At 48.7% G+C, this 24,726-nt stretch overlaps 1 protein-coding gene across 1 annotated transcript in view; it reads left to right on the top strand.

Annotated features, from left to right (window-relative positions):
- Positions 1-443: 443 nt before the first annotated feature.
- NMNAT2 (nicotinamide nucleotide adenylyltransferase 2) overlaps positions 444-24,726 on the top strand; it is a 28,934-nt gene continuing 4,651 nt past the window's right edge. Inside the window, exons 1-4 of the mRNA XM_086463138.1 lie at positions 444-528; positions 22,763-22,851; positions 23,571-23,638; positions 24,358-24,436. Of these exons, the coding sequence (XP_086319264.1) occupies positions 444-528; positions 22,763-22,851; positions 23,571-23,638; positions 24,358-24,436 (321 nt within the window). The remainder of the gene's footprint in view (positions 529-22,762; positions 22,852-23,570; positions 23,639-24,357; positions 24,437-24,726) is intronic.

The following is a 24,726-nucleotide window of genomic DNA, read 5'->3' on the forward strand; positions in this document are numbered from 1 at the left end:
AGGAGATGGATGTGTGTGCATGTGGGTATGCGCTCGTGTGCACATGTGTATCTGTATACATGTATATGTGTGTGTACGTACCCAGGTGCCTGCCCGCAGCCCCCAGCCCCTGGGCGGGGATGCTCCGCCTGCTGCCTGCCTGCGTGTGTGTGTGTGTGTGTGTGTCCCTGACACATCTGCGTGTTCCCCCCCGGCTGCGTGTGCAAGCATGCCCAGCCACCCGCCGTGCCCGCGGGGGTGCCGTGCCTCAGACCGAGAGTGGCGGGGGGCGGCCCCGGCCCCGCTCCCGCAGCTGCGGCGCCGCCCCCGCTCCCGCCCCGGCCCCGCTCCCTCCCGCCCGCCCTCCCTCCGTCCCGCCCTCCCGCCGCCGCCGCAGCCGCACCGAGACACAAAAAGCGGCTGGGGCAGGGCTGGGCAGGGCCGGGCAGGGCCGCGCCGGCACCATGACGGAGACTACCAAGACCCACGTTATCCTGCTGGCCTGCGGCAGCTTCAACCCCATCACCAAGGGCCACATCCAGATGTTCGGTCAGTCCCGCCGGGACCCCCGGCAGCGGGGCAAGGAGGGGGGCGGGGGCGGGCGGGGGGCCGTGGGGAGGGGGCGCAGCCCCGCGCCCGGGGGCCGCGGCGGGGGGCGGAGCCGCGGGGCCGCCCCGGCCGGGCGCTGTCCGCGGCAGGTGGTGCTGAAGGCGCCGCGGGCGGAGGCCGACCCGGGCCTCGGCCCCCGGCCGCGGCGACAGCCACCAGCAGAAGGGCTGGCATCCAGCCTTGGGTCATGTTTCCCTCGGATAGCGGGGTCCCCCCCCGTCTGCGCTCACCTTGTCACGCTCCCGCCCCCGCAAACCCCGGGGTCGGTCCTGGCAAGGGCTCCTGGCGGTATTTGTAAGCTGCCGCTCGCCCGTTGGGTCTGCGAGCCTGCGGTCGCTGCAGCACTTTGATATCCTCTCTGACCGGGGAGGGAGGGAGGGACCGGGCTAAGCAGCTAAAGCCAGGTATGGCAGAAGTGAACAAAAATATAGGCAGTTAATAGAAATATTAGAATACCCAACCTTTAGACTGATAATAGGTGGAAGGAATCAGCAGCGTTGGTGTGAGATGATTGATTGATGTTACTGAGCATCCCTGAGATGATTCAAATGATGGGGTTGCTAGAACCACTGCTACAGCCTGCTCAGGCAAGACAAGAAGGAGGGAGGGAGGGAGAGAGGGATGGAGGAAGGGCAAAGGCAGTCTGACATGCCATAAATACTGATGGTTCAGGTAAAGCTCTAAATGCCTGGAGATCCCTCTGCAAACAGCAACTTACTTGGGGTGGGGGAGTCTGCTGAGGGTGAAGTGTCTGCTGCAGACCATCAAATAAAATGGGAGTAGAAAGATCAGCTCCACTAACATCCCTTCTTGGAGTGCATAGAGAGGAACCATCCTTGATGTCTGATAGGATATTTGAGGCTGGGGAGCAGATGCTAAAGGTCTCATGCTACAGCTGGAGAAGCATCCCTGGGGTTTCTAAAAGCTGTACATAAGTTTCTAAGTGCAAAAATAATTGAAATCAGCTTGGGTTATTTCTGCGTCAGACCTTGTTTTCGTAGATCATAATGAGCTGGGCAGCAGGCTAGAAAATGATGGTTTTCTACATGCAAATGATCACATTATTATTCCATTTCATAAGTGCCAGCAAAATGTGGTCCTGGGCACCAGTACACCTGAAACTTCAAAAATCCTATTCCCGAAGCAAAAATCTATTGCAAACAACAAGAAACAAGAGGAACTATTTAAAAATAAACACAATGATTAAATGAAATTACAGGGACTTTGTTGATAGAAGCAACTATCAATAGAATAGATTTCTGTAATCCACATTATTTAGTCCTAGGTGATATTTTGAATAAGAAAACTAATACTAAAAATATCAACGTGGCCCATATTCAGTGGATAAAAAACCAGTAACAAGACATATTTTAGAAAATAAGGATTGGTGAGATATTGGTATGCAGAAGGTGTTTTTAGTAGACTGCTGATGAGATTTTTTTTTTTTTTTTTTACTCAGTACTGTTCAGTATCTTTATCAATGACCTGGAAGAAAATACAAAATCCCTCTCGGTAAAAAGTGCCAATGACCCCAAAGTGGGTAGAATAGCAATTAATGATGGTAATGAGTCAGTTGTGCTGCCTGACTTGGGTTGCTTGGTAAAAAGAGCTTGTTCAAACAATGAAGTCAAATGCAAAGTCATATGTCCAGCGAGGAGAAATGCATATCAAATATAGACAACAGGCAAATGTCTTCTGCCAAACAGCGACTGTGTCAAGGACTGAGGAGTGGTTGCACATAGCCCACTGAATACAAACTCTGTGTGACGATGTAAATAAAGCAGCAAATGCAATCCTTGTAGATATAAGCAGGGGAATATCAAGCAGAAGAAGAATTGTTGTATTATTTTCATGTGCAGCATTAGCAAAACCCTTCTTGGAGGAACAGTAACAAGAATTACATTAGCTCCGGAAACCAGGCTTTGTGGCAAGAGTCTAGAGAGGCTCAGTCTAGATCCATCCTTAAAAACGTTAAGGAGCAACTTGATTGTGGCCTTTAAGTATCTGCTTGGGGGAGGGATATGTGGTATGTGATGGAAGGCGGGTCCTTTATTCAGCAGAGGAAGGACTGCTAAGATGCCAGGAGCAGGTCTGGGTACCACACAAGTTCAAACTACAAATATGGTGTGTGGTTTTGAGTGACGGTAATCAAGTAGTAGGAAAAAGTACTTGGGTACCTGATGGATTCTCAAGGCTGTAAATCAAGACTCCAACATCTTTCAGGAAGACATGTTTTAGCTCAAAGACAATAGCTTGATGTGGAAATTTTCTGTGCATATGTCTTGTAGAGATCCTGGAATTTAAGTCTTGAGATACCTGATAGGGACAAATTAGTCTTCCACGAGGAAAGGACACAGAATTTAGCTTCTAAATCCCTGTTCATTTTTGTTTGAAGAACACTTCCCCACAACTGTAAAAGAATAATCATGTGAAGCCATGGGAATCTCAACCAAAGTGTGTTACTTGTTTCTCTGTGCTATATGAGTCCAACCAAAACAGTACTCCATCCTGTAAACGTTGCATTTCAAACAGCCGAATTTGTGCAAAAATATTGTCTTTATCTTTCAGGCAAATATTTGGGCTTTGTGAGCCTGATAGGAGGATTTTTTGCTTAACATAGAGAGATACAATTTAATTATTTAACACATGGCACTAATTGAGCCAAAAGAAAGTATAAGATTTGCACTGGTATATGCCAGCCATAATTTTTCTCAGTATGGATCTTACCATGTTTTATTCAGGCCAAAAGCCAACCTTTTCCCATAGGATTTTTGCCTCAATAGTAGATGGGTTAATTATTTGGAAGTCTTTTCTAGTGGGGAAAAGATTCCCACTGGGTTATTTTTTCCACCAGTCATGTGAATTTAAGACTCAGTATCATTGTTATCCTTGGGTTTCCAGAAAGATGGGATTCTTGTTACAATCCCAGACCTATAACTGCAACCCACCACTGACCCTCGTTTCTGTGCGGAGATTAACTTACTGCAACAGAGCTCCCTCTGTCCTCTGCCGGTTACAAGGCTAGGTCACTAGGGCTCACCAAATGAGGTTGATTCATATCTGTGTATATAAAATGAACACCATACATATAAATTAATAATTAACCCAAGATATACAACATATAATAAAAATGTAGGTGAGATACAGTGCTGTACAGCCATCCATACCAAAGGGTTGTGACAAACACCCACATAGCCCTGAAAACACTCTGAGTTATTTGTGGTATCAGCTGTGCTTTGAGATATACGTATGTTCTGAGTCACAATTTTGAGTTGTATTTTCTAGCTTCATGTGGCTATGAGAAACAATTTAGGATGCTAATGTAGGGGGAAGGAAAGGCAGGAGGAGAAAAGAGGCCAAAGGTTGTTTCTAAAACTTGACATGAACGTTGGTGGTCTTTAGCCTGAAATGGAACTCCATTCATATCCTAAGAGGTATGGAGAAGGAAAAGCAGATCCCTTGCAAAAAGTCTTAATAATTTGAGAAAAATAAGATTGAGAACAAAGTCCTGTGTTAAAGCCACATGAAATCCCCGCCACTGTTCAGTGCCAGGGAGCCCAGGTGCTTACCTTGGCCAGCATGGCCAGCACACACCTGAACTCAAACCACTTCACTTTAATTTCCTGCTGACACTCAGAGAAACTGAGCATGTGGTACATGCTTAACCCTCTTCCTCTGCAGCCAGCTCAGGAGGGGAACCTCCAAGATGTCCCCGCGCTGACATTGGCGTCTCAGTGACAAATCACTGGGGATACACTGAGCGGCATGTCACTGCCAGCAGTGGGATTTGCTGCCTTAAGAACTTCTCTCTCTATCTTGACCTCACCGCAGTTTGCCTACTGCTTCCTTCCCATGCAAGCGATGCCACCCAAAGGACGAAAGCCAACAAACCAATGTTGAAAGCAAAATCTAATCTGCGCAGCCCTGCTAACGCACCTAAGTCTGTGCCAGCTGACGAGCTTCTGTTTGCTTTGAAAATTAAATCATTTCCCCACCTTGTCCTACCTCAGGAAACCCCAACAAAACTGTGTCCTCCTGACTGGAGTTCAGAGCATGAAACTGAAGGCAGCCCTGCAGAGCAAGGTAGAAAGCCTATTTTTCAATCAAAAAAATGTGGTTCACTTTGAAGGTGGTCTTAGGTAAGATACTGGGATTAAAAGCATCACTGTGCAAGGTCAGAGGCTCCAGGGTTTGTGTGGTTCTCCCTCCTGGTGTTTCAGGGTTGGAGAGGGAGCTAACAAACTGCCAGAGCTGGAAGGAAGATGCTGAGTGAGTTTTTTCATAGTTCTGCAGAGGAAAGGGCTTGTACTGTCCCGTGGATATGTGAGAATTGGAGGGTTGTTCTGATGATTTCTGCAAACTGAAACGAGGGATTTGGTGGGGAAGATGACATCAGGTCAATCAAGATGCAGTGTTTTAATATTGATTTTTTTCTATTTTATTATTATTTTTTCCTAAATTGTAGAAGGAAAGGCCTCTCTGTAAATGCCCATGTTCCCCATTTTTGGCACATTAGACATTTTTCCTTGCCTTTTTAAAGTTCTGAAATTCCTCACAATCCATCCTTTCACATGGAAACTTCTGGCTTCAAAGAAATAGCCTTGCTCACCAAACATGGTTTTATTTCTGCCCAGCTGTAAGAGCAGCCTGACGCAACTTCGTCTCTGGTGCTTCGGTCACCTATCAAACCCAACCCTTTCTGACATGTCTCCATCCCCTTTCCACCTCTGCCCATCAGCCTTTGACTAACAGAGCTTTATTGGGGATTTCTCTGCCCTTGCAGAGGATGCTTTCAAGCCCTCCTTCCCCTCTCCCGGCCGCAAGGTGCCCATGAGGTCCAGCGACGTGGAGGCTGGGGGCATCAGGGATGCTCAGAGCTGGGCTCAGAGGCAGCAGTTTTGGTGACCCCCAAGGAAAGGGTTGGGACACTATTATTTGTCTCTGTCAGAGGCACTTGGCTTTTTACAGATATTTTTATTGGACACTATCAAGCATTTGATAACAAATAGGCGATTTTAATCAAATCTGCAGCATCTGCCTGTATCCCAACTGTCTCATCTCCTAAGCATTGGTTTATGGAGTGATGGGTTGCTCCAGGTCTGCTCACATGGGAGGAAGTGGGTTGCGAGACGTTGTTCAAATGTGGCGTTCTCGTAGGGAGTCTTGGTATCTTAGATGTTTTGAACCTGTTTGGTCATAGAGTTTCCCACCTGCTTCATTTCAAATAGTGCCAGGACTGGGACTTGCGCAGAAAAATGTAGCTTGTAGATAGAGTAAATCCTGAAAGTCAGCAAATCTCCACTATCTTCCCTTTCCTTACCCTTTTTGTATAATTAGAATTAAATTGTCCCTATATCCTGTGTGCATCTGTTACTGAAGAGAGTTTATATCCCAACCAACAGCTGGGTAGAAAATGTTTCTGATGGAAAACAATGAAAGAGGACTCTAACATCAAAAGTAAAACTCTCCATTGCATGGCTTCTTAAGAAAATCTGGGCAATTAAAAATCCCAGCAGGCTTCTCTTTGATTGTTCAATGCAGCCCTTCTAGAGGAGCAGCACTGAGGTTTGCTGCATCACATAAAGATGGTTCATCTTCAGAAGGGATGGAGTTTTGCAAGTAAAGAGGGAGGAAGAGGCAGGAGCTGAGGCTTTTGTTTCTGGTGGGTTGTTTTAATATCCTGAATTTCAAGAATCACTTTTTCTTATTTTTTTGGGGATGACTGAACTGCAGGGCAGTTTAATGAGTGCATCGCTGCCTGGGATGGAGCTGGGAGAAATGCATGAGCAGAATGACAGCTCGCCCTTTCCCATTTTGCTTAAATGCGAATACATCTGCAAATGACCAGAAGTGAAATCCCCCCCCATTCCCATCTAGCAAAAGCTTGTCAGGAGCTGTAGAGAGGCTTTGTCTCTGCTGTCTGCAACATGAGTAAGAAGTCAAGGCCTCTGCAAGGCCGCCTCGTGTTTCCATTTCATCTCTGGGGTGAAATCTGAAGGCGCAATTAGCTGGAGCGATCGATGGAGCAAGAGGTGGGTAATGGGACTCCGGGAGGACTGCATGGACAGAGAGGGCCCAACTGAGCCATGGCTTTGCTCCACAAAGTGTTGGCAGTGCTTGGGGAGTGCAGGCAGTGCAGGCAGAGCAGCAGGGAAAGATTTAACCTGTGACAGAAGCAGGACAGATGTTACTCATAACACCTTGGGTGATTTATTGGACATGGGGGGTTGTAGCATCTATGCTCACCTCTCAGCCTTTTTTTACTTAATACTGGCCAGGCTCTGCAATGCCATAGAGGAGTTCCCACTAACACCCAAGCCATTGGAATCACAGCAAACAGACAAAATCTTTCACAGGTAGGAGGGGGCTGGGAGGGCAAGACTTGCCCAGCCTGCCCAAGTGCTCCTGGCTCAAAGCAGTAGCAGACAGCGAAACCAGTCATCCCAGCGTTGTGCCGTGATGGGTGGGTCACTGACATGCCTTCACTACCAGCACTTGCCTCAAACATGCAGAAACTGCAGTTTCATGGGTGCCATACCAGGAGCACAAAGCAGCACTGGCAGGACTGCAGCACCCATGGCTCTTTTGGGTGCCATTATATATCAGTTAATGTCATGTTCCCATCACTGCAGCCCATACAGAATTTTTTACATAGCTGTTATCACCAGCTTCCTGCATCTCAAGCATCTCATCTCCTCTTTATAACCCACAGAGAGGAGGAGTTTTCCCAAGCACCAGATTAAACTCCATCAATAACTACTCAGGGGTTCTTTTAAAATATTTATAAGCTCTTAAATATTTAGCAGTATTTATTACGGTCTGTGAGACATTACATTGTCTCTATGACAATGCCACCTCCCAAAATGTCCCACGTACCTTCTCTTAGTTCCATCGACTATAAACAAACCCAGCAGTGAGAAATCCAGCCCTACAACCTCATTCAAGAAAGAAACAAGGCCTCTGCTTCTATTTCAAAACTGTTTGTACTTGCTAAGATGCTTGTACCTCCCGCATCGTCTTAATAGCGGCCCATGCAATGTCGAGGGTATCAATTAGCTATAAGCTAAACCCCAGCAGTGGCAGCCCACATCTCTTATGTGACCTTGGGCAAGTCACTTAATCTCTCCCAGCTGGTGCCGTGCAGGGGACTCATGTGTCAGCTTTCCCTGCCAGGCTGCTGTGGGTTTGTGTCAGGTACTGCAGTGATGGCGGACATGGGTTGGAGTGGCTTGTGATTGGGCTGATTTTTGTGCATCTGGGGAGCAGCTGACCCAAAATAGACATCCTCACCCCTGCATGCTCTGGCCTCCGAAATCCCTTCTGGCAGCAAGGCCAGAGCCGAAGAAGAAGGTGTAGAGATGCATTGGAGACGGGTCCAAGACCATGTCCCACCACTTGCAGCCAGGGGGCAAAGGGCAAGCAGAAGCAGTCCAGCTGCATCGAATATGCAGCACAAGTTCCCCTAACCTTAGCCCCCACCTGGAACCAAGGAGCCCAGCAAGACCCAACGATCTAATCTCTAAGACAGAAAAATCAGCCTAAGATGGAGATAAAGCCAGGGCACCTCTGGACTTTGAGACAAGCATGTCCTCTCTGGCATTTAGAACCCCTGAATCCAAGTGTTCCCATGGTGCCACTGGTGGCCAGCCAAGCAGGGCTGGATTTTTGGGGTGCTGTGCGTGGAGAAAGATGGGCAAAATCTGAAGTGCCCATTGCAGCCCTGAAAACAAACCAGGGCCAGGGCACAGCTCTCGTCCCCCCTGAAGCAGCATTGCTCGTACATATTGATGGTATGCAGTCACACTTGGGGAACACAACCTAATTCAGGAGCACATTTTGTTTCTCTCCCTTTCCAGCATCAACTGGTTTCCTTTGGTAAGCTTGAGCTGCTGGGTGTAGCTTGATCATGTCAGCAGAAAACTGCTAAATGCATATTTTGGGAACATAAAAACCTAGAGTCTTTAGAAATACACGTTTTCAAGAGCCACTGTAGGGTTCACCCCAGGAGGAGATGAACTGGGATACATGTTTTGGAGCTAGAGTAGAAGGAGGCAAACACAGAGGAGCTCCCCACAGGACGGGTGGAGAGTCTGTCTCTGAACCAGGCAAGGGAGGGCTTGCTCAGCCACTGCTTCACAAAGCTTACTACTTTCATTGAAAATCCAACAGCCCCTAACTGAGCTTAAACCTTCCCTAAGGAGATCACATTTTTCTGGGGCTTATTGGCAAGGGAAGTAAGAAAATCCAGTTTTCCCAGTGAGATCTTGCAAGATGGGTCAGAGATGCTGAAAGTCATAGCTTTGCTTCTGTCACCTTTGCTTTGTGCAAAGACTTCGTTGATCACAGAATCATAGAGTCATAGAATCATTCGGATTGCAAAAGACCTTTGAGGTCATCAAGTCCAACCATCAACCCTACCCTACCAAGTACACCCCTAAACCATATCGCCAAGCACCACATCTAAACGACCTTTAAACACATTAAGGGGTGGTGACTCCACCGCCTCCCTGGGCAGCCTGTTCCAATGCCTGACAAGCCTTTCAGTGAAAAAATCTTTCCCAATGTCAAGCCTAAACCTACCCTGGTGCAGCTTGAGTCCATTCCCTCTTGTTCTATTATTAATTACCTGTGAGAAGAGACCAACACCTACCTCTCTACAATGTTCTTTCAGATAGTTGTAGAGAGCAATAAGGTCTCTCCTCAGCCTCTTTTTCTTAAGCCTAAATAGCCCCACTTCCCTCAACAGCTCTTCGTAAGACTTATTCTCTAGGCCTTTCACCAGCTTTTGTTGCTCTTCTCTGCACTCTCCAGCACCTCAATATATTGAGGTGTGTTCTTGTATGGAAGTGCCCAAAACTGAAGACAGTACTTGAGGTGTGGCCTCACCAATGCCAAGTACGGGGGGACGGTCACCTCTCTACTCCTGCTGGCCACACTATTCCTAACACAAGCCAGGATGCCATTGGCCACCTGGGCAGACTGCTGACTCCTATTCAGCTGTTTGTCAACCAGCCCCCCCAAGTCCTTTTCCACCAGGCACCTTTCCAGCCGCTCTTCCCCAAGCCTGTAGCGTTGCATGGGGCTGTTGTGGCCCAAGTGCAGGACCCGGCACTTGGCCTTGTTGAAGCTCATCCAGTTGGCCTTGGCCCCTTGATCCAGCCTGTCCAAGTCCCTCTGTAGAGCCTCCCTACCCTCAAGCAGATCAACACTCCCCCTTGACTTGGTGTCATCTGCAAACTTACCAAGGGTGCATTCTATCTCTTCATCAAGACTCCTGTGGAACACCATTCATGACCAGCTGTCAGCTGGGTTTAGCTCCATTTACCACCACTCTCTGGGCCTGGCCGCCCAGCCAGTGTTTTACCCAGCAGAGCGTATGCTCATCCAAGCCATGAGCAGGCAGTTTCTTCACTAGAATTCCGTGGGAAACAGTGTTGAAGGCTTTATGGTGGTTGAGGTAAACAATATCCACAGCCTTTCCCTCATCCATCAGATGGGTCACATCTTGTCATAGAAGGACATCAGGTTTGCTAAGCAGGACCTGCCTTTCATAAACCCGTGCTGACTGGGCTTTTGGGAGGGGAAATTTGGTCTTGGGAATAGATCTGTAAAGAGAGAGAATTTCACTGAGCCGCGCAGTCAGGTGACACACAGCTGTGGTAACAGGAACATGACATCCCTTTGGTGTCACCATGAGGCTGAAGTCCTACCTTGGCTGCCTCTACCACCCCATGCCGTCACCAGCATCCCCCCAGCCTTTCTGTGTCTCTGTAGATGGGATGTTTTCTGCCTGCAGAGTCCTGGTTCAGCCAATACAGATCCCTGCCAGGTCAGCATCTTCGGACACTTTGCCAGCAAAGACAAGCTGTGGGTCAGACTCATGGCACAGGGGTCATCCCCATGTAGAGGCAACCCAAGACCAGCAAAGAGCTGCTGGGCAAATGCTCCCCACCTCTGCTCCGTGTGGAATTGGGGACCATAAAACCTCTGCGCCTGGTAGGGTTGTGATCTCGCCACGCATCATCCTGAAGGAGCAGCATGACATGCACTGGGGCGTACAAAGCACTGCCTTTGATGTGATACAATGGCTTGGAAATGAAAACAAACGGAGCACTTGCATGGGGAAATTAGGGCAGTGGAAAACAAGCATGGAAATCTGTTGGGGTTTTTTTTCCCTTCCATTTTTTTTTTTAAAAAAAAGGCACTGCGTGACACCGATTTCCCAGCCTATGGCTGACTGAGATGGGGACAGAGACCTCTCTAGGGATGAACATTGAGGTGCCTGTCCTACTTCAGATGTGCCACCCACATCCTGGTGGAAGCGAAATATTAGACATGGCAGGATAATGAAAATATTCCAGGAGCCTTTTGCTGCTACTCTCGTCCTGTTTGACTTTATCTGTGGGCCCAGGGCGTTAAAAAAAAATCAGTTCAGAACAGAGCAGCTGGGACTATCTGGAACACCCTCTCCTTTGCTTGCTAGTTTATTTTTGCGCCTGATATTTAGACTCTCATCGAAGCCAAGATACGGCGACAGAATACCAACTCCCAGACAGATTCACACCACAAATTGATGTCGCTTTACTGCAGGCAGCACGTTTACATCGCTTTACACCAGCTGGAGAGCTCTTAGCCTCTAAAATACTACAGGAGAGACAGATTTTATCTGAAACCATTCTGACCACTTTCTGCCCAGTCCAGCTGCAGTGATGTTCACTCCACTGGTCTGTACTTAAATAAATGCCACTCAGAGGGGCGTTTTACACTGACTGCTGGTAAATGCATATTTTGGCACATTTCTCTCTAAAAACCAAGGAAAATACTACACTGGAAGAGGAAAACTCACTCCCCTCCACCATGTACTGTGCTTTAGCCTGCACAGCCCTTGCTGACTTAAGAGGTAGTCAGCTAATGCACCAGCCAAGGTAAGGTATACAACCTCTCACTTTTCACTTTCATATCCTGTGTACAGACACTTCTCTGACGGCTTCTAAGTGAGGTGTTTCCATGCTGTTCTGCGGTAGGGTGCTCAAAAAATGTCCTTCTTCACATGAAGACATATTCTTCATCCATTCATATCTGCTAAGAGTTGCATTTACCAGGTTAGATGCTTCCCATCATCTCATCAGCCCCAAGACCTCTAAGACACCCAGGTAGCAGCTCTGGGTGTTAAATACCATGTGAAGGGTGGTCCACCTTGGCAGGACTCAGCTGCCCATCCTTCAGGTGAGACTCAGCAAGGTTCTAAGCACATTTCCTCCTCTCCCTGTGATACTAGGATGAGGATCTCTGGGCATTAAATTGTATTGCTTCTCCTTAGAAGTGGTGAGAGTGACAGCACCGTGCTAATCACCTGCCTGGCAGTCCCTACCTGGAGGAGCTGATGGCAGCTTCAACTCAAGAAGCAGTTCCCATGCTTGTCCTCATGTTGCTCGCCTGATGGGCATTGCCTGCTCCCACCTGCTCTGCCACAGCAGGGCAGGACGGTCCAGGGTGGGAAAAGTACTTTGCCCTGGGTTGCTTTGCTAGGCTCTTCCTCAGATGCTTCTTCTCAAGTTCTGGAACCTGGAGGGTTTCTTCCCAGGCTCCCATGTGCCTTCTCACACACCTCACCCTTTGAAATACTCCAGTTCTAAAAACTGAGGGAAAAATAAGTTATCTTCAATTTAAATTTCAAATTCAATGATATCAAATAGGCTGTTCCTCTATGGCTTCATGTAAGAAACCCAGATCAGCCGGGACAAGCCAGGTCCCCTGCCCAGGCCCCGTCTTGTTGGGTCTCCAGTAAATGCTCTGCTATTTCTAGGTCAGCTCACTGTGACTCAGTCTTCAACCTTTTTTTTTTTTTTTGGTCTGTTTTAAACACCTAATTTCACTTTTCTCCCATGAAGCCACGAGTGGTCAACAGATGGTGATAGCATGAATCTTGTTAGTCATCACTCGGGCAGCTCTCACAGTTGGACGCTGGTGGGTGGCCTGGGTGGGCTGGGAGGTAGGAGGGTCAGGTGCTGCAGCATTGCTTCTCTGGGGCCCTTTCATAGCCTCTGCTTCTGCCACAAGCTTCAAGGTATTTGGTGGCCAATATTTTGTGCTTATGAAAAGCTCTTGAAACAAATGTGCAGCAATGACTGAAGCCATTTAGCATGGAAGTCCCCTCCAAATTTGTTACTTCTACAATGCTGAGGTGCAGCTGTGGACTAACAGTGTGGGGGAAAAAATCTGTAACAGAGTAATTAGCTCGGAGATGAAAACCACTAAGCATTAGGGGGCTTAATGGGATTTTTCTACCAACCAAAAGTCTCCTGGAAATCTGACTGAGATTGTCTAAGAGGCACTGAGCTCAAGGCACAACAGGCTGTTTGGGTCAATGGGACACACTGGGATGTCCCCAGGCTTGCCTTGGGAAGGGTCAACCCCATGATGAAGAACCACTCTCTGCCCTCCTCTTGCTTCTTCCCAAAAAGGAAACCTCCCATGAAGAGCAGTCATTGGGCTTCTTTTTCTAGTAGAAATGTTGTCTTGTCCCTCCAGGAAGTCCAGGAAACAGAGGTGTCAACAGTCTCCCCAGCTCTGCCCAAGGTGCAGCTGTAGGTGATGGGTGGGTGAAGACGCTAGTTGAGGCAGAGAAAGTGGCCCTGGGGTAGGTGGGAGAGCTGGGCTCTGAGATGAGTACATCTCTGATGAATACATCCCTAATTTGGCTTTCAGAGTTATGTGTATGTTTTGGGTTTGGGGTTGGTTTTTTTTTTAAATATATATATATACACACACACACTACTCAATCAGACTAACTGCTAGCTCCTTGCCTGAGTTGGGCTTGGGGTAGGAAGCAGCGTTTAGGTCCTGCAAGTGCTGCTAGCTTGAGAATAAAACAAAGTGTGCTGGTGTATCTGGGTCACTCTCCCCTGCAGGAGAAGGTATTTTAGACAGCAGGAAAGCTCCTGCCTTGCCCTCGGCACCTCATGGCTGCGTCCCATCTCCCATCCAATGATGTCACAGGCCACGTTGCTTGAAATGAACACAAGACACATGGGAAATGTTCTTGCCTTCTCCATCACTTGTGGCTGTACACCCTCCTATGCCCTGGCTCTCGGGGAAGAGTGATTAAGACTGTGAAAAACTTCCTTGCTGCCCTGCTACCTCGTGTGTGTTTTTGGAGGACTGGTGCAGAGGGTGAGTGGGCTGTAGCTTCAAACGCCCGTGGGGAGAAGGGCATAAATCAGAAGTGGCTGGTAGCATTGCTCCATTTAAAAAAAAAAAAAAAAAGGAAAAAGGAAGTCTTAGGGGTGCAGATGAACCAGGTACAAAGGCAAAGCAAATACAATTTGAAATTACACCTTGAAAAATTGAACACAAGGAATATTTCATTTCATTAGCATCAGTTCAGGTGATGGAGCAGTGCCAGAGGAGCCGAAACATTGCAATTCAATATATTCAGTGAGAACCGCCAAAAAGAAACATCTCTTAAATAAGCACTGCTTCCCTATAGGGGAAGCACGATGCTATTTTTTCATTCAATTTGGACAAAATCATCACTTTTCATTTTTGTAGCCCTGGACCGTATCCTCTGATTGGTCTTTCCCCACCATCATCTCACAGGAAAACAGTAGAGCCAAAAAAATTTGAAATGCGTTTGCAGGGGAGGCAAGCAAAGCTGGGCTGGGGCAGCAGGGAGGTGTCACCAGTGCTTGGGAAGGGTCCAAGTGTCACCCTGTCCCTTTCCTCTCCAACATAGCATGAGTAAGGTCAACCACCAGCCGTCACAGAGGAGCTGTGCCAGGAGGCATGGAGCTGGGGACCTGTACTGAAAGCTCTCTACCGCAAAAATATGCTGCCAGTGCTGCCAATGCACATATTGGCAGGATCCACCTCTGGTAGTTTATTTATGTCAACAGTGTTTAAAAGCCATGCAAGGCTGTCTGGAGCATTAAGGACAATTTACACCAGAAAAAAAATGAGCTTTTCTCTTCCAACCCAACATCCTTGCATTGGTGTTGCAGGATATAAACTGCTCATAGAAAATGAAGATACTGGAGGGTGTTTTCTGGTCTCTGGACATCCCAGGTATTCAATAGGCAAGAAATAGGCTGGGAAATGGCTGGGAAGCCATGACAGAAGGCTGAGCTCAATGACAAATGAGCCAGAAACCAAACAAAACAATAGAGAAGCGGGACTGATACTCCTGAGACCAATGGCTTTTCAGACCAAAGTCTATTCTTGCCCAGACAGAAATCTTTGCACAAGGAGTGAGGGAAGGCTGGGAGCTGCACAGGTGGCTGACCGTAAGGAATATGGATGAGAAGTCGAATGCAAAGCTATTGCAGTGTCTTTGGTGTTAGGATGTCTGCAAGCAGCATATTTTGCACGAAAGATGCAACAAATTTTGTAAAAAAAGGTCTTTTCTGGGAATATGGACCTGTGAGTTTGGAGGAAGCATGACAATATCAAAGCAGCCACAGCAGTTCAAAGCAATGGCCCACCAAACCCAGCATCTCGTTTCCAGAAACCCAGAAGAACAACCGGTGCCCTGCTTGGGTGTGGAGCTCCTCAGCTGAGTCTCACACCATGCACAGCCCTACTCTATTTGGGTTGAAAGACCCAAGGACAGCAGAAGACCGAAAGGCAGAAGGACACCCAAGGACAGAAGGAGACTCACCCTCTTTGCCCTTTCAGCCATGACCTCCATCCCATCTCCCTGCCCTTGCTGCTCAACTGCTAGTTGTGCCTCACGTGGAGCCACATCACTGATCGCCCATCGTGTCAAGATGCTGAGACCCACACTTCATCCTGCACATACCGGGAGCACAGGCCATGGCAGGAGGACCTGCAGCCTCAGCCTGGGGTGGGGAATGGACCACCACTATCCCCAGGGCCTCTTACAAGAGCTAAAGCAGTTTTTGTCTTGCCTTGTACAGAGGATGAAACTGAAGGCTCGATGAGCTAACGTGTTCAGACAGGCTTGACTATGGCTGCCTGTCACCTTCTCCATTTAGCCACTGAAAAGTACGTCAGTCTAAGAAGATTCAATTTTTAAATAAAAAAAAGGAAGCTTTAAACATAGCATCATGATTGCAGTGTGGACGCATCCACATGCTGCAAACTATCACCACAATCTTGTGCCACCCTGAAGCCACGGTGCCACCTGCCTTGAATCCCAGCAGTGAGGGTGGCTGCTCCCACTGTGGTGCTGGCCCCACTAGCAGCACAGCTCCTTTCCAAACGAGATTTGAGATGTCATTTAAGAAAATGCAATCTTTTTAAAGGCTTTTGCTTTGAAGTGGATGGCTGTGAAGTCTGCCTTCGCTGATGCTTACATGAACAAGTGAGCAGCAGAGCCATGAGCGAGTGGGCAGAGCCACCTGATGGCTGCAGCCCTGCAAGCAAATGGATGTGCTCTGCCCCAAAACCAAGTGAGAATGGACCAGTTTGGGACGTGAAGAGGTGCTCTGCAAGTTGTAGGCAAGGCAGGACCAGAAGGCAGGTCTTCCCGTTCCCAGCTCAGTGCTCCCTTTGCTACGCCACGCTGCTGCTTTGTAGCCTGCATGTTTGTCTAAACACTTCCCTTATAGAGATTTAATAGTCAATAAATACATTTTTTTCCATGCATATTTAAGTTCTGTTTGGTATTTCTGAGGTAGAAGACAGGCTCTTAAAAATGCAGATCCCAACTTTTATAGATACATTTTGGAGAACAGCATCATTTTTACAGGTTTCTCTAAGTAATATTGTGCAGGTGAAAAACCAAATGAACAGTTCTGACGGCAACACAGAGAGCAGCAACATTCACCTCCTTCCAGCAGCTCACCACTCTGTGAGCACTGTGAGGCCAGTGGCACATCAGCATCCTGCAGGATCTGTCCTGCTGAAGCTGTTGGCCTTGCTGTAGAAACAGGCAAATACTTATTCCGCTTGCAATCACAAGAATCACACGGGTTCACCTGGGTTTCCAATCCTTCGCATGTATTTGTAGGATATGAGCTGTTTTCTGCAGGAAAAGGTGTTTTATTAAGGCAAGCAGTGGTGGTAGAGACTTGGCATGAGCTCCTGAGAGCCAGAACTGAGATGATGTGCCACCAGCATGGATCACACCCCCTGAAGATCCTGGGCTGTTTAAATACATGATTGAGAAATTGATAGCCAGGCTAAATTGTTGGCTTTTGCCACCAAAAACTCAAGGTAAATTAATACCATTAGCCACCATTTAGAACCTGAAGCAGAGGTTGCATGCAAGGAGTTCAACTCATCTTAAGAGTGAATTTTAAAATGTTGCTGTAGGCGAAGGAGAAGACACGGACATGAGCGGATCAGTGTTTTTAATCTTCTTTTGGCAAGGAAAATCAAGTCTGGGTGAAGCAGGGAATAATGACAGGATATGTTAATTTAAAACTCAAAGGCATCGTCTTTGTTAGAGAATTTCTTTTTTATTTTAATTTGCATTTTAAATTGCATTATGATATAAAGATAGATGATGGTCCATCGGTCTTGGCTTCTCTGCACACCCGAAGCCCCAGCTCTCATGCATGGCAGCGTGCATCAGGGATGTTCTGGTTTGGCTTTTCCAAAAATCATGCCTGGATTTTGTCCCTGTGTGGTGGCAACTGGCTCCAAATGTTTCAGTTGGCTTCTTGCGCACACTTCTGAAGAGGACATGATAGCCTTCCCCTGAACCTCTTCTGCTTCTAGGTTCATCAAAAAACTTTTCTTCACTCCGTTTAATTCCTCTTCCAACACTATGGCTCAATTCTTTAAATTTTTTTCTATAAAAGTCTCTTGATGTGTTCTGTATGCAGTCTCCTTTTTTGTCAATCTAGAAGATGTCCCAGGACATGGTTTTTGTGCAAGATGCCAGAAAAAGCAGAATCAGGAAAAAAGAGACTTTTTTTTTTTTTCTTCTCTTCCTCTTGATCAATTAACCTTGAAGGCACCAATGGGAAAGCCTGTAGCATCAATAAAGGCAAGCAGAGAGTATTGGAGAGGGAGAAGTGCTGCTGCACTGATTCCTCTTTTCAAAATGCAGAATGGAGAAGAAAGAGGATTGTTTTGCACATTTGGCTTTCTGGGCAAATGGTTACAGAAGGCTGTCATGGCAGGCTGCAAAGGGAATCCCACCACCCATCAAGTTTTGTGCCCTAATTTATGATACTGTTTCAACCCCAAGCCTCTTTCACCATGCAAAAAAAAAAAAAAAAAAGAAACAAACCCAAGAATATTGTATTTTTCTCTGTGTGCTCCCCCATAGGGTGTTTTGCTGGGTACCACTTGGAGCACAGATAGCCGTAGTCATGCACAGGACTGCGTTCAGTCCCCTTGCTGCCCCAGTGAAACCCACTGGCGGGTGGAGATGGTCCGACACAGTTCCCAATGGATAAATAACCAGCAAAGATGAAAAAAATATGGTTCAAACAAAACTGCTGGTGTCAACCCCTTCTAGATTTTGAGGGCAAGGAGGGAAACTTGGTACATCTAATTCAGGCAGTTGAATTTTACTTCCTGCACCGATCGAATTATTTAAGCCCATTTTTCTCTCTCTGGGGGCTGGCATGCCCAGGGTACAAGAGCCGGGAAGGAAGCCAGAGAAAGGATTTGGGGTGAGTCTGAGGTTTTATTGAGGCTGGCAAATCTCCCACAGGCTGTCAAAGAGGCCTGGGGCTGCTCACCACCCTTCGGGGGAAAAAATTCTGTGGCAATTATAGTTCCTTAATTGACTTTTAACTGACCCAATACCTGAGAAATATTCCCTAGTAGAAATTTCAAGATTTGGAGGAAAAAAAACATTTTGCCCAAGCAGTTCTTCACTGACATCTCTACCTCCCTGCCCTGCTCAGCCCCTCTCACCTCCCTTGACATGCGGGTGCTCTTCATCTGTCCCAAGCCATTGCAAGGGAGCTCTAAAACAATTTTAGTGATGAATTTTTTTGCCCTGAAGCAGAGCAGGACTGAGGGCACAGGAGCTGAAGAGATGAACTGCCAGGAGAATTGTTCTTTCTTAAACAGCACAACCCCATCCCCACCACCCAGAGAGGATCATTTGACTCGGAAATGTGCAGGAAAAATGTACCCATTGATGTGCCCATGGAAAAGCCCCCTTCCCATATCTGGAGCTGCCAAGCTATACTCTCACCTGCCTGTCATGCCAAGCTGTGGCCCAGGACTCACCTGCCACTCCCACATGCTCAAACACAACTGGCCTTACTCTCATGTCACTGGCAGGTGTGAACAAGCCCATGGCTAATTTTCAATCAGCAGAAGGACTATGAGGTGTTTCTGTTGCCACTAAAAGCCCAGGAGCCCCAGTTCAGCACATCAACTCCAGAAGATGCAGCAGGATCCCAAGTCTGCTTGTGTTCCTCTTTGTGCCCATCATAACTGTGCTTGCATCTCCCAAACACTGACTCCTTCCCCTCTTTTTTTCTATTTCTCTTTGGGAAAGTTTCTTTTGGAGAGGAAACAGGAACATGGCTGCTTTGGCAAAGATGGATTTGTAGGGTGGGTCCCCTGCCCCAACAGCCAATGCCACGTTGAACGGATGGGATGAGGAAACATCTCCCCGGATGGCAGGACTTAGTTTTGCTGCTTATTTCCAAGGAATAATGCAGCTGTACCACCGAGGCAAGCAGAAGCCATCCCACACAGGTTGGAGAGCTTTGCATCAGCTTTAGTGGGTGCCAACTGGGACTGGATGGGGAGGATGAAAGTTCCCTGCAAGTGTCTCTCTGCTGCTGCTGCATGGGACGGCACCAGCCCTTCAGGCAGGGCTGCTCTCTGTCCTCTGGGGAAAAGCTGGTGGCTGGAGCAAGGTGTCTGTAGGATATGCACAATGACACCTCAGGACGGCTGATGGATACTGAAGTCACCTTAGCTTCAGAAATGTTCATTTTCTTTGCAAACGCAAAATATTATCTAGATTCTCCACCTGCCAAAAAAAAAAAAAAAAAAGCGCTTTCAATGGCTCATCAACCTCGTCTCCCTTTTTGCTTTTACCTTTTCTATCTTTTTTTTTTCTTTCTAGTGTCTCAATAGCTGGGGTGGGCACTGCTGCGCTGTGTACTCTCCAACCACCCTCCCTATGCTTGGCAGAGGGGGCAGCCAGCCCGGCTGTGGCCACCACCACCTGACCTGCCCCACGCTCACACCTCCCAGACTCTTCCTCCTCACTTTTGGCTGGGCTGCAACCCCATAGTGGTGCTGTGGTTCATGCACAGGCACGGTGTGCCTGGCAAACAAGGAGGTTGCAATGCACCCAGTGGGAGATGTCAAGTAAAAGGGGTGGGTTATACAGCTGCAAAACCTTGGGGGGCAGGAGGTGTTGCTGCTGCGGTGTGAAAAGATGGGACTTTTCCATCTCCTGTGCCAGTGAGAAACCCTCTTTGCTTCTCTGAGATCATCTTCAGAGAAGCACTGGGGCATGAATGCATGTGCTCTGGGGTGGGGGGGAGGGAGGTTGGATGTGACGTAGGAGCTCACGGGAATTTATCAACTCTTCACCAGCATTTTTGTTCTCGAATGTCACCTTTTGGAGATACCAGCCTGAGACTCTGCATCAGGCTGGAGGGACTCTGGCAAGTCTCTGGGTGTGGTGGGACATGGGCAACAGGGAGGGAGCAGTGTAACAGCTGTGTGGCTGATGAGGGACCAGCTGGGTCATGGGTGGCAGGTGCCACGGGAAGGGGACCCGGAGAAAGCCCCAGGGATGATGCAACTGACATTTAATAGCATGTGTCGGGGAGGGGAACAGCGACTATGAGGGAGAAAGGGCTGAAGGCAAAGAAGCCAGGTGCATCAGTGGACAACAGCATCACTGTGGCAGAGCCGTAACAAAGGGCATAGGCAAAGAGGTTTCTAGAAGGGGAGGACATACTCACCATTGCCCAAAACCCAGGGCAGCCCTGCCTGCAGGCAGGGAGGGAAGGAAGATGGGTGGCTGCATCAGGGCCAGCCCACGGAAAGGAGGGAAAAAGGGCAGGGGGAGAAGTGCCCAAAAGCAAGTGAGACCTTGGGGATCAGACAGCAGGCATGACAGGGACCATGGTGCAACCAACCAACCCTACCATCGCTTTTGCAGTGGAGCTGCCGTTCCCTGACAGGACAGCTCCATTTCTCTGTCTGAGATCACGAGGGGTAGACCCCAGGAGCCCATTTGCAGGGCATTTGAGCCTCCCATGCCGGTGCACGCAGGAAGGGCTCTCCCCCATCCCACTGCAATGGCATGCTCTCAGCCCAATATTTCCTCTCCTCTGCCAAGGCTTCATCCCACAGCAGCAGCTCCCAGGAGCTGCTCTCTGTGAGCTGGATCAAGCAGGGAGCAAGCAGAGCTTGAGCAAGGAGGATGTGAGCAAGGTTGGAGCAAGCAGGATTGGAGCAAGCAGGATTGGAGCAAGAACAAAGCAAGCAGGGCTCGAGCTAGAGGTGGTGAGCTCATCAGCAGCATCCCAGCGCTTTCCAGCAGAGAGGCATAGATGGGGACAAGTATCTTGGTACTGGTGCGGTGCTCTTCCTGGTGAACTTTTCAGCATTTCCAAAACAGCGGCACGTGATGTGTGGTTCTTGCAGTGAGGGTAGCAGGGATCCATCCAGCTGAGCACCCATGCATGCAGTCCTATGTGTGATGGCAATTCTTATTTAGGCTGTCAACTAATAACATATCTTAGAATCACAGGCTCGCAGAGCGGTTTCTGTTGGGAGGGACTTTCGAAGATCCAAAATCCCCTGCCATGGGCAGGGACATCATTCATCAGGTTGCTCAAAGTCCCATCCAACCTGACCTTCAGCACTTCCAATGGTGGGCCACCCACAACTTCTCTGGGCAACTTGTGCCAGTGTCCCACCACCCTCACTGTAAAAAAAAAAAAAAAAAAAGTCTTTGTTATGTTTACCCTAGATCTACCCTCTTTTAGTTTAAAACTGTTGCCTCTTGTCCTATCAATACAGAGCCCTGGTAAAAAGTCTCCATTTTTCTTATAAGCCAACTTTATATATTGAAAGGCTTCAGTAAGGTCTCCCTTGGAGCCTTCTCTTTTCCAGGCTGAATGACCCCAACTCTCTCAAGCTTTCTCCATAGCAAAGGTGTTCCAGCCCTCTGATCATTTCCATGGTCTCCTCTGGACCTGCTCTAACAGGTCCATGTCTGTCTTATACTGAGGGCCCCAGAGCTGGATGCAGTGCTCCAGGTAGGGTCTCACGAGAGCAGAGTAGAAGGTGGAGCATCCCCTCCCTTTACCTGGTAGCCACGCTGCTTGTGATGCACATAGGATATGATTGGCTTTCTGGGCTGTGAGCACACATTGCTGGCTCATGTCCAGTTTGTCACCCACCAATATCCCCTTCTCAGCAGGGCTGCTCTCAATCCATCGACCCCTCAATCTGTATTGACATCCTCCTGCAGGGAGTTATGGCCAGCTGTTGACACACGAGCCGGCAAAAACTTTTCTGCTCGTAAAACATGGAATTGTCCCCACAATCTGGCTGTGGAGGAAGCAACAGGTTCTGTTACTATCCTAGTTTGTTTCAATCTTGCCCACATCTAAAGGGTCCTTGTCAGAAGTGATGCTTGAGGTTAGGAGAGCCATCAGTCACCTTCCAGCTGCTAAGAAAGCTTTTGGCTGGTAGTCAGTAGCAAACCGTAGCAGGCCAAGAAGGGGGAAGTCATGGGGAAAGAGAGGGTGGATGTAGGTTACGGGCAGAGAAGAATAGAAAGGAAAGGATTTGTCTGCAGGCAGTGAATGAACAAGCTTAAGGCACTACCTCATGAGCTCAGTGTGGCTCTCCCAGGGCTACTGAAAGAGACTGTCTCTGCCAAACAGCTCTCGTTGGTGGTGCAGGATCTCAGCTGCTCCTCTGATGCTCTGGCGAGGTAGTTGAAGGTGATTTGGGATCTGAATGTGATTTAGCTTTTGCTAAAGATCTGCCTTCTTCCACCAAATCCTTCTTTCTGCAGGGTTTGGGGGTTCCTGGGAAGGTCCATACACAGCATTGCCAAGGATGGCACCGAATGAGACAGGCAGTAAAGACAAAGCCAGCCCTTCCCTTGATTGCCTCCCCAACCTGGTGCTGCCCGAGCTCGGATAAGCCTCTCCACAGGCATTGGGCAAAGCCAGTGGGCAGCAGCGGGGTGTTGCAGGGCTCAGAGGGTCCAGCTGAATCCCACTGCATCCTTTTCCTTGTCCTCCTCCTTCAGAGCGAGCCCGGGATTACCTGCACAAGACTGGACGCTTCATCGTCATTGGTGGCATTGTCTCACCCGTGCACGACTCCTACGGGAAGACGGTGGGTGGTCCCCATTTTCCATTTCTGCTTCCTACATATGATGGTATCTCTGAGGCCAGGGGCAAGCATGGGACAGCGCTGCCTGCACCCGTGGTCCTTTTCTGGACATCCTCTGCCCCAGACAGTTCCTGACTATGGGAAAGTCTCCAAGAGGAGGGAGGGGTTGAAACCACTTGCTACTTACATAAAAACTGCAGTGAGACCCTACAACCAGCTGAAGTACTAGACCGCAAAGTGAAATGTTCTCACCCAAGTGGTCAACTTACTGGGTTGGGTTTGGTTGGGTTTTTTTTATGATTTAAAAAACCACTTTCATTGTGGGGATGGCAATGATACAAACATGAATATTTAAAAGCACTTTCTGGGAAAAGAGGAAATCCAAATCAGGAGAGAAGAGTTTCCTCCTCTCCTGAAAGCTGGAGAAATTTAACCAAGAAACGACCATCTCCAGGTCTGGCCCCACTGCAGCACAGGACTGAGACTGGTGGTGCCGAGCAAATCTCACCCACTGGTGCATAACCAGGGCTGAAGCAAGGTAGGGTTGCCTCCCCTCCAGCAAACAGGAGCTCAAATAAATTTTTGTGGGCAGGAACACATCCTTCTGGCCTGTCTCATCTGAGCGAGCCCGATGCGCTACCCCAGAAAGGTCTGCAAGCCCAGGCTGGCCAGGGCATGAGGCTTTCCTCCTGTAACCATTCCTCCATCACCCTCTCTTGCAGGGTCTGGTCTCAAGCCGTCACCGCCTGACCATGTGCCAACTGGCTGTCCAGTCCTCTGACTGGATCAGGTGAGTGCCAGAGCCCACATCCATTGTGGCACCAGCAGCCCCAGGCAGCCCCTGCCCCTTCCCCAACACTGTGGTGGGAAAGTCCCACATGCAAAGTGGAGATGCTAGAGCTCCAGGATGGATTTTCTCCTCTCCCAGCCAAAGCCTGATTAGAAACCAGAGGCCTTCTTCTCCTAGTCCAGCAGAGGTCCGATGAGGAGTGTTACAATGTCCTTCAAGGGAGCCCTTTTGACTTCAGGTGGTCTTGCAAACCCCCTGCTGAGTCTGCGGTGTATGGGTGAAGCCCAAAGTCACTCAGCCCACCCCAGCCTTGTGCCATGGCACCTTCCCTTTCTACACCTGCAGCACTAGGCTACAGATTCTCCCCTTCCCAGCATTGCCACATGGCATCTGGCGGCTGAGGTGGGACCAAAAATATGTCTGAGCTGCCCTCAGGAAAAAGGGTTGTAATGCTTGTAGTTACATCCAAGCCAAATGAAAGCTGGTTAGTTGGGTAACGAGAGTGGAAAGGTGTCCAGGCACACAATCAGGTCCCTAAAGCTATTAGGGAGAGCTGGATGGAAGGGCTGAAGGAAGGACATGGTCCACAGCAGAGCTGGGGGAGCAATGGTGGCTGCTCATGGCACTGCTGGTCAGCCTGGTGGGGAGGAAGTGGCGTGGCCAGAAGGTCCAGGCAGTGGCCATCAGCCAACACTGTTGCTTTGCTGTGCTCCCTGCAGGGTGGACCCCTGGGAGTGCTACCAGGACACTTGGCAGACCACCTGCAGCGTGCTGGAGCACCACCGTGACCTGATGAAGGTGAGGCAGCCCCCATGCCATGGGTGCAGCCAGGGTGAGAGTGTGGGAAAGCACAGGAGTGCTGTTGCTCTTGCACCAGCACATGCACATCAACAAGCAAAATATGTCTGGGACAGACAGAGAAGACTTGCAGGAATGTGCCTGATCCTGACCTGAAAGAAGTGAGATACCTTGTCAGAGTTGCTTGGAGCTCCTTGCCCTGGTAATGAAAGCAAATTGAGCCCTCCAGCTGGAGCCAGCAGCTGTCCCAGTCCCATGCACACCAGGAGGGAAGCAGGGGTGAGCATAAG

The sequence above is a fragment of the Leptosomus discolor genome, chromosome 3 (genome assembly GCF_034619465.1).
Source record: "Leptosomus discolor isolate bLepDis1 chromosome 3, bLepDis1.hap2, whole genome shotgun sequence".
Classification (NCBI taxonomy): Eukaryota; Metazoa; Chordata; class Aves; order Leptosomiformes; family Leptosomidae; genus Leptosomus; species Leptosomus discolor.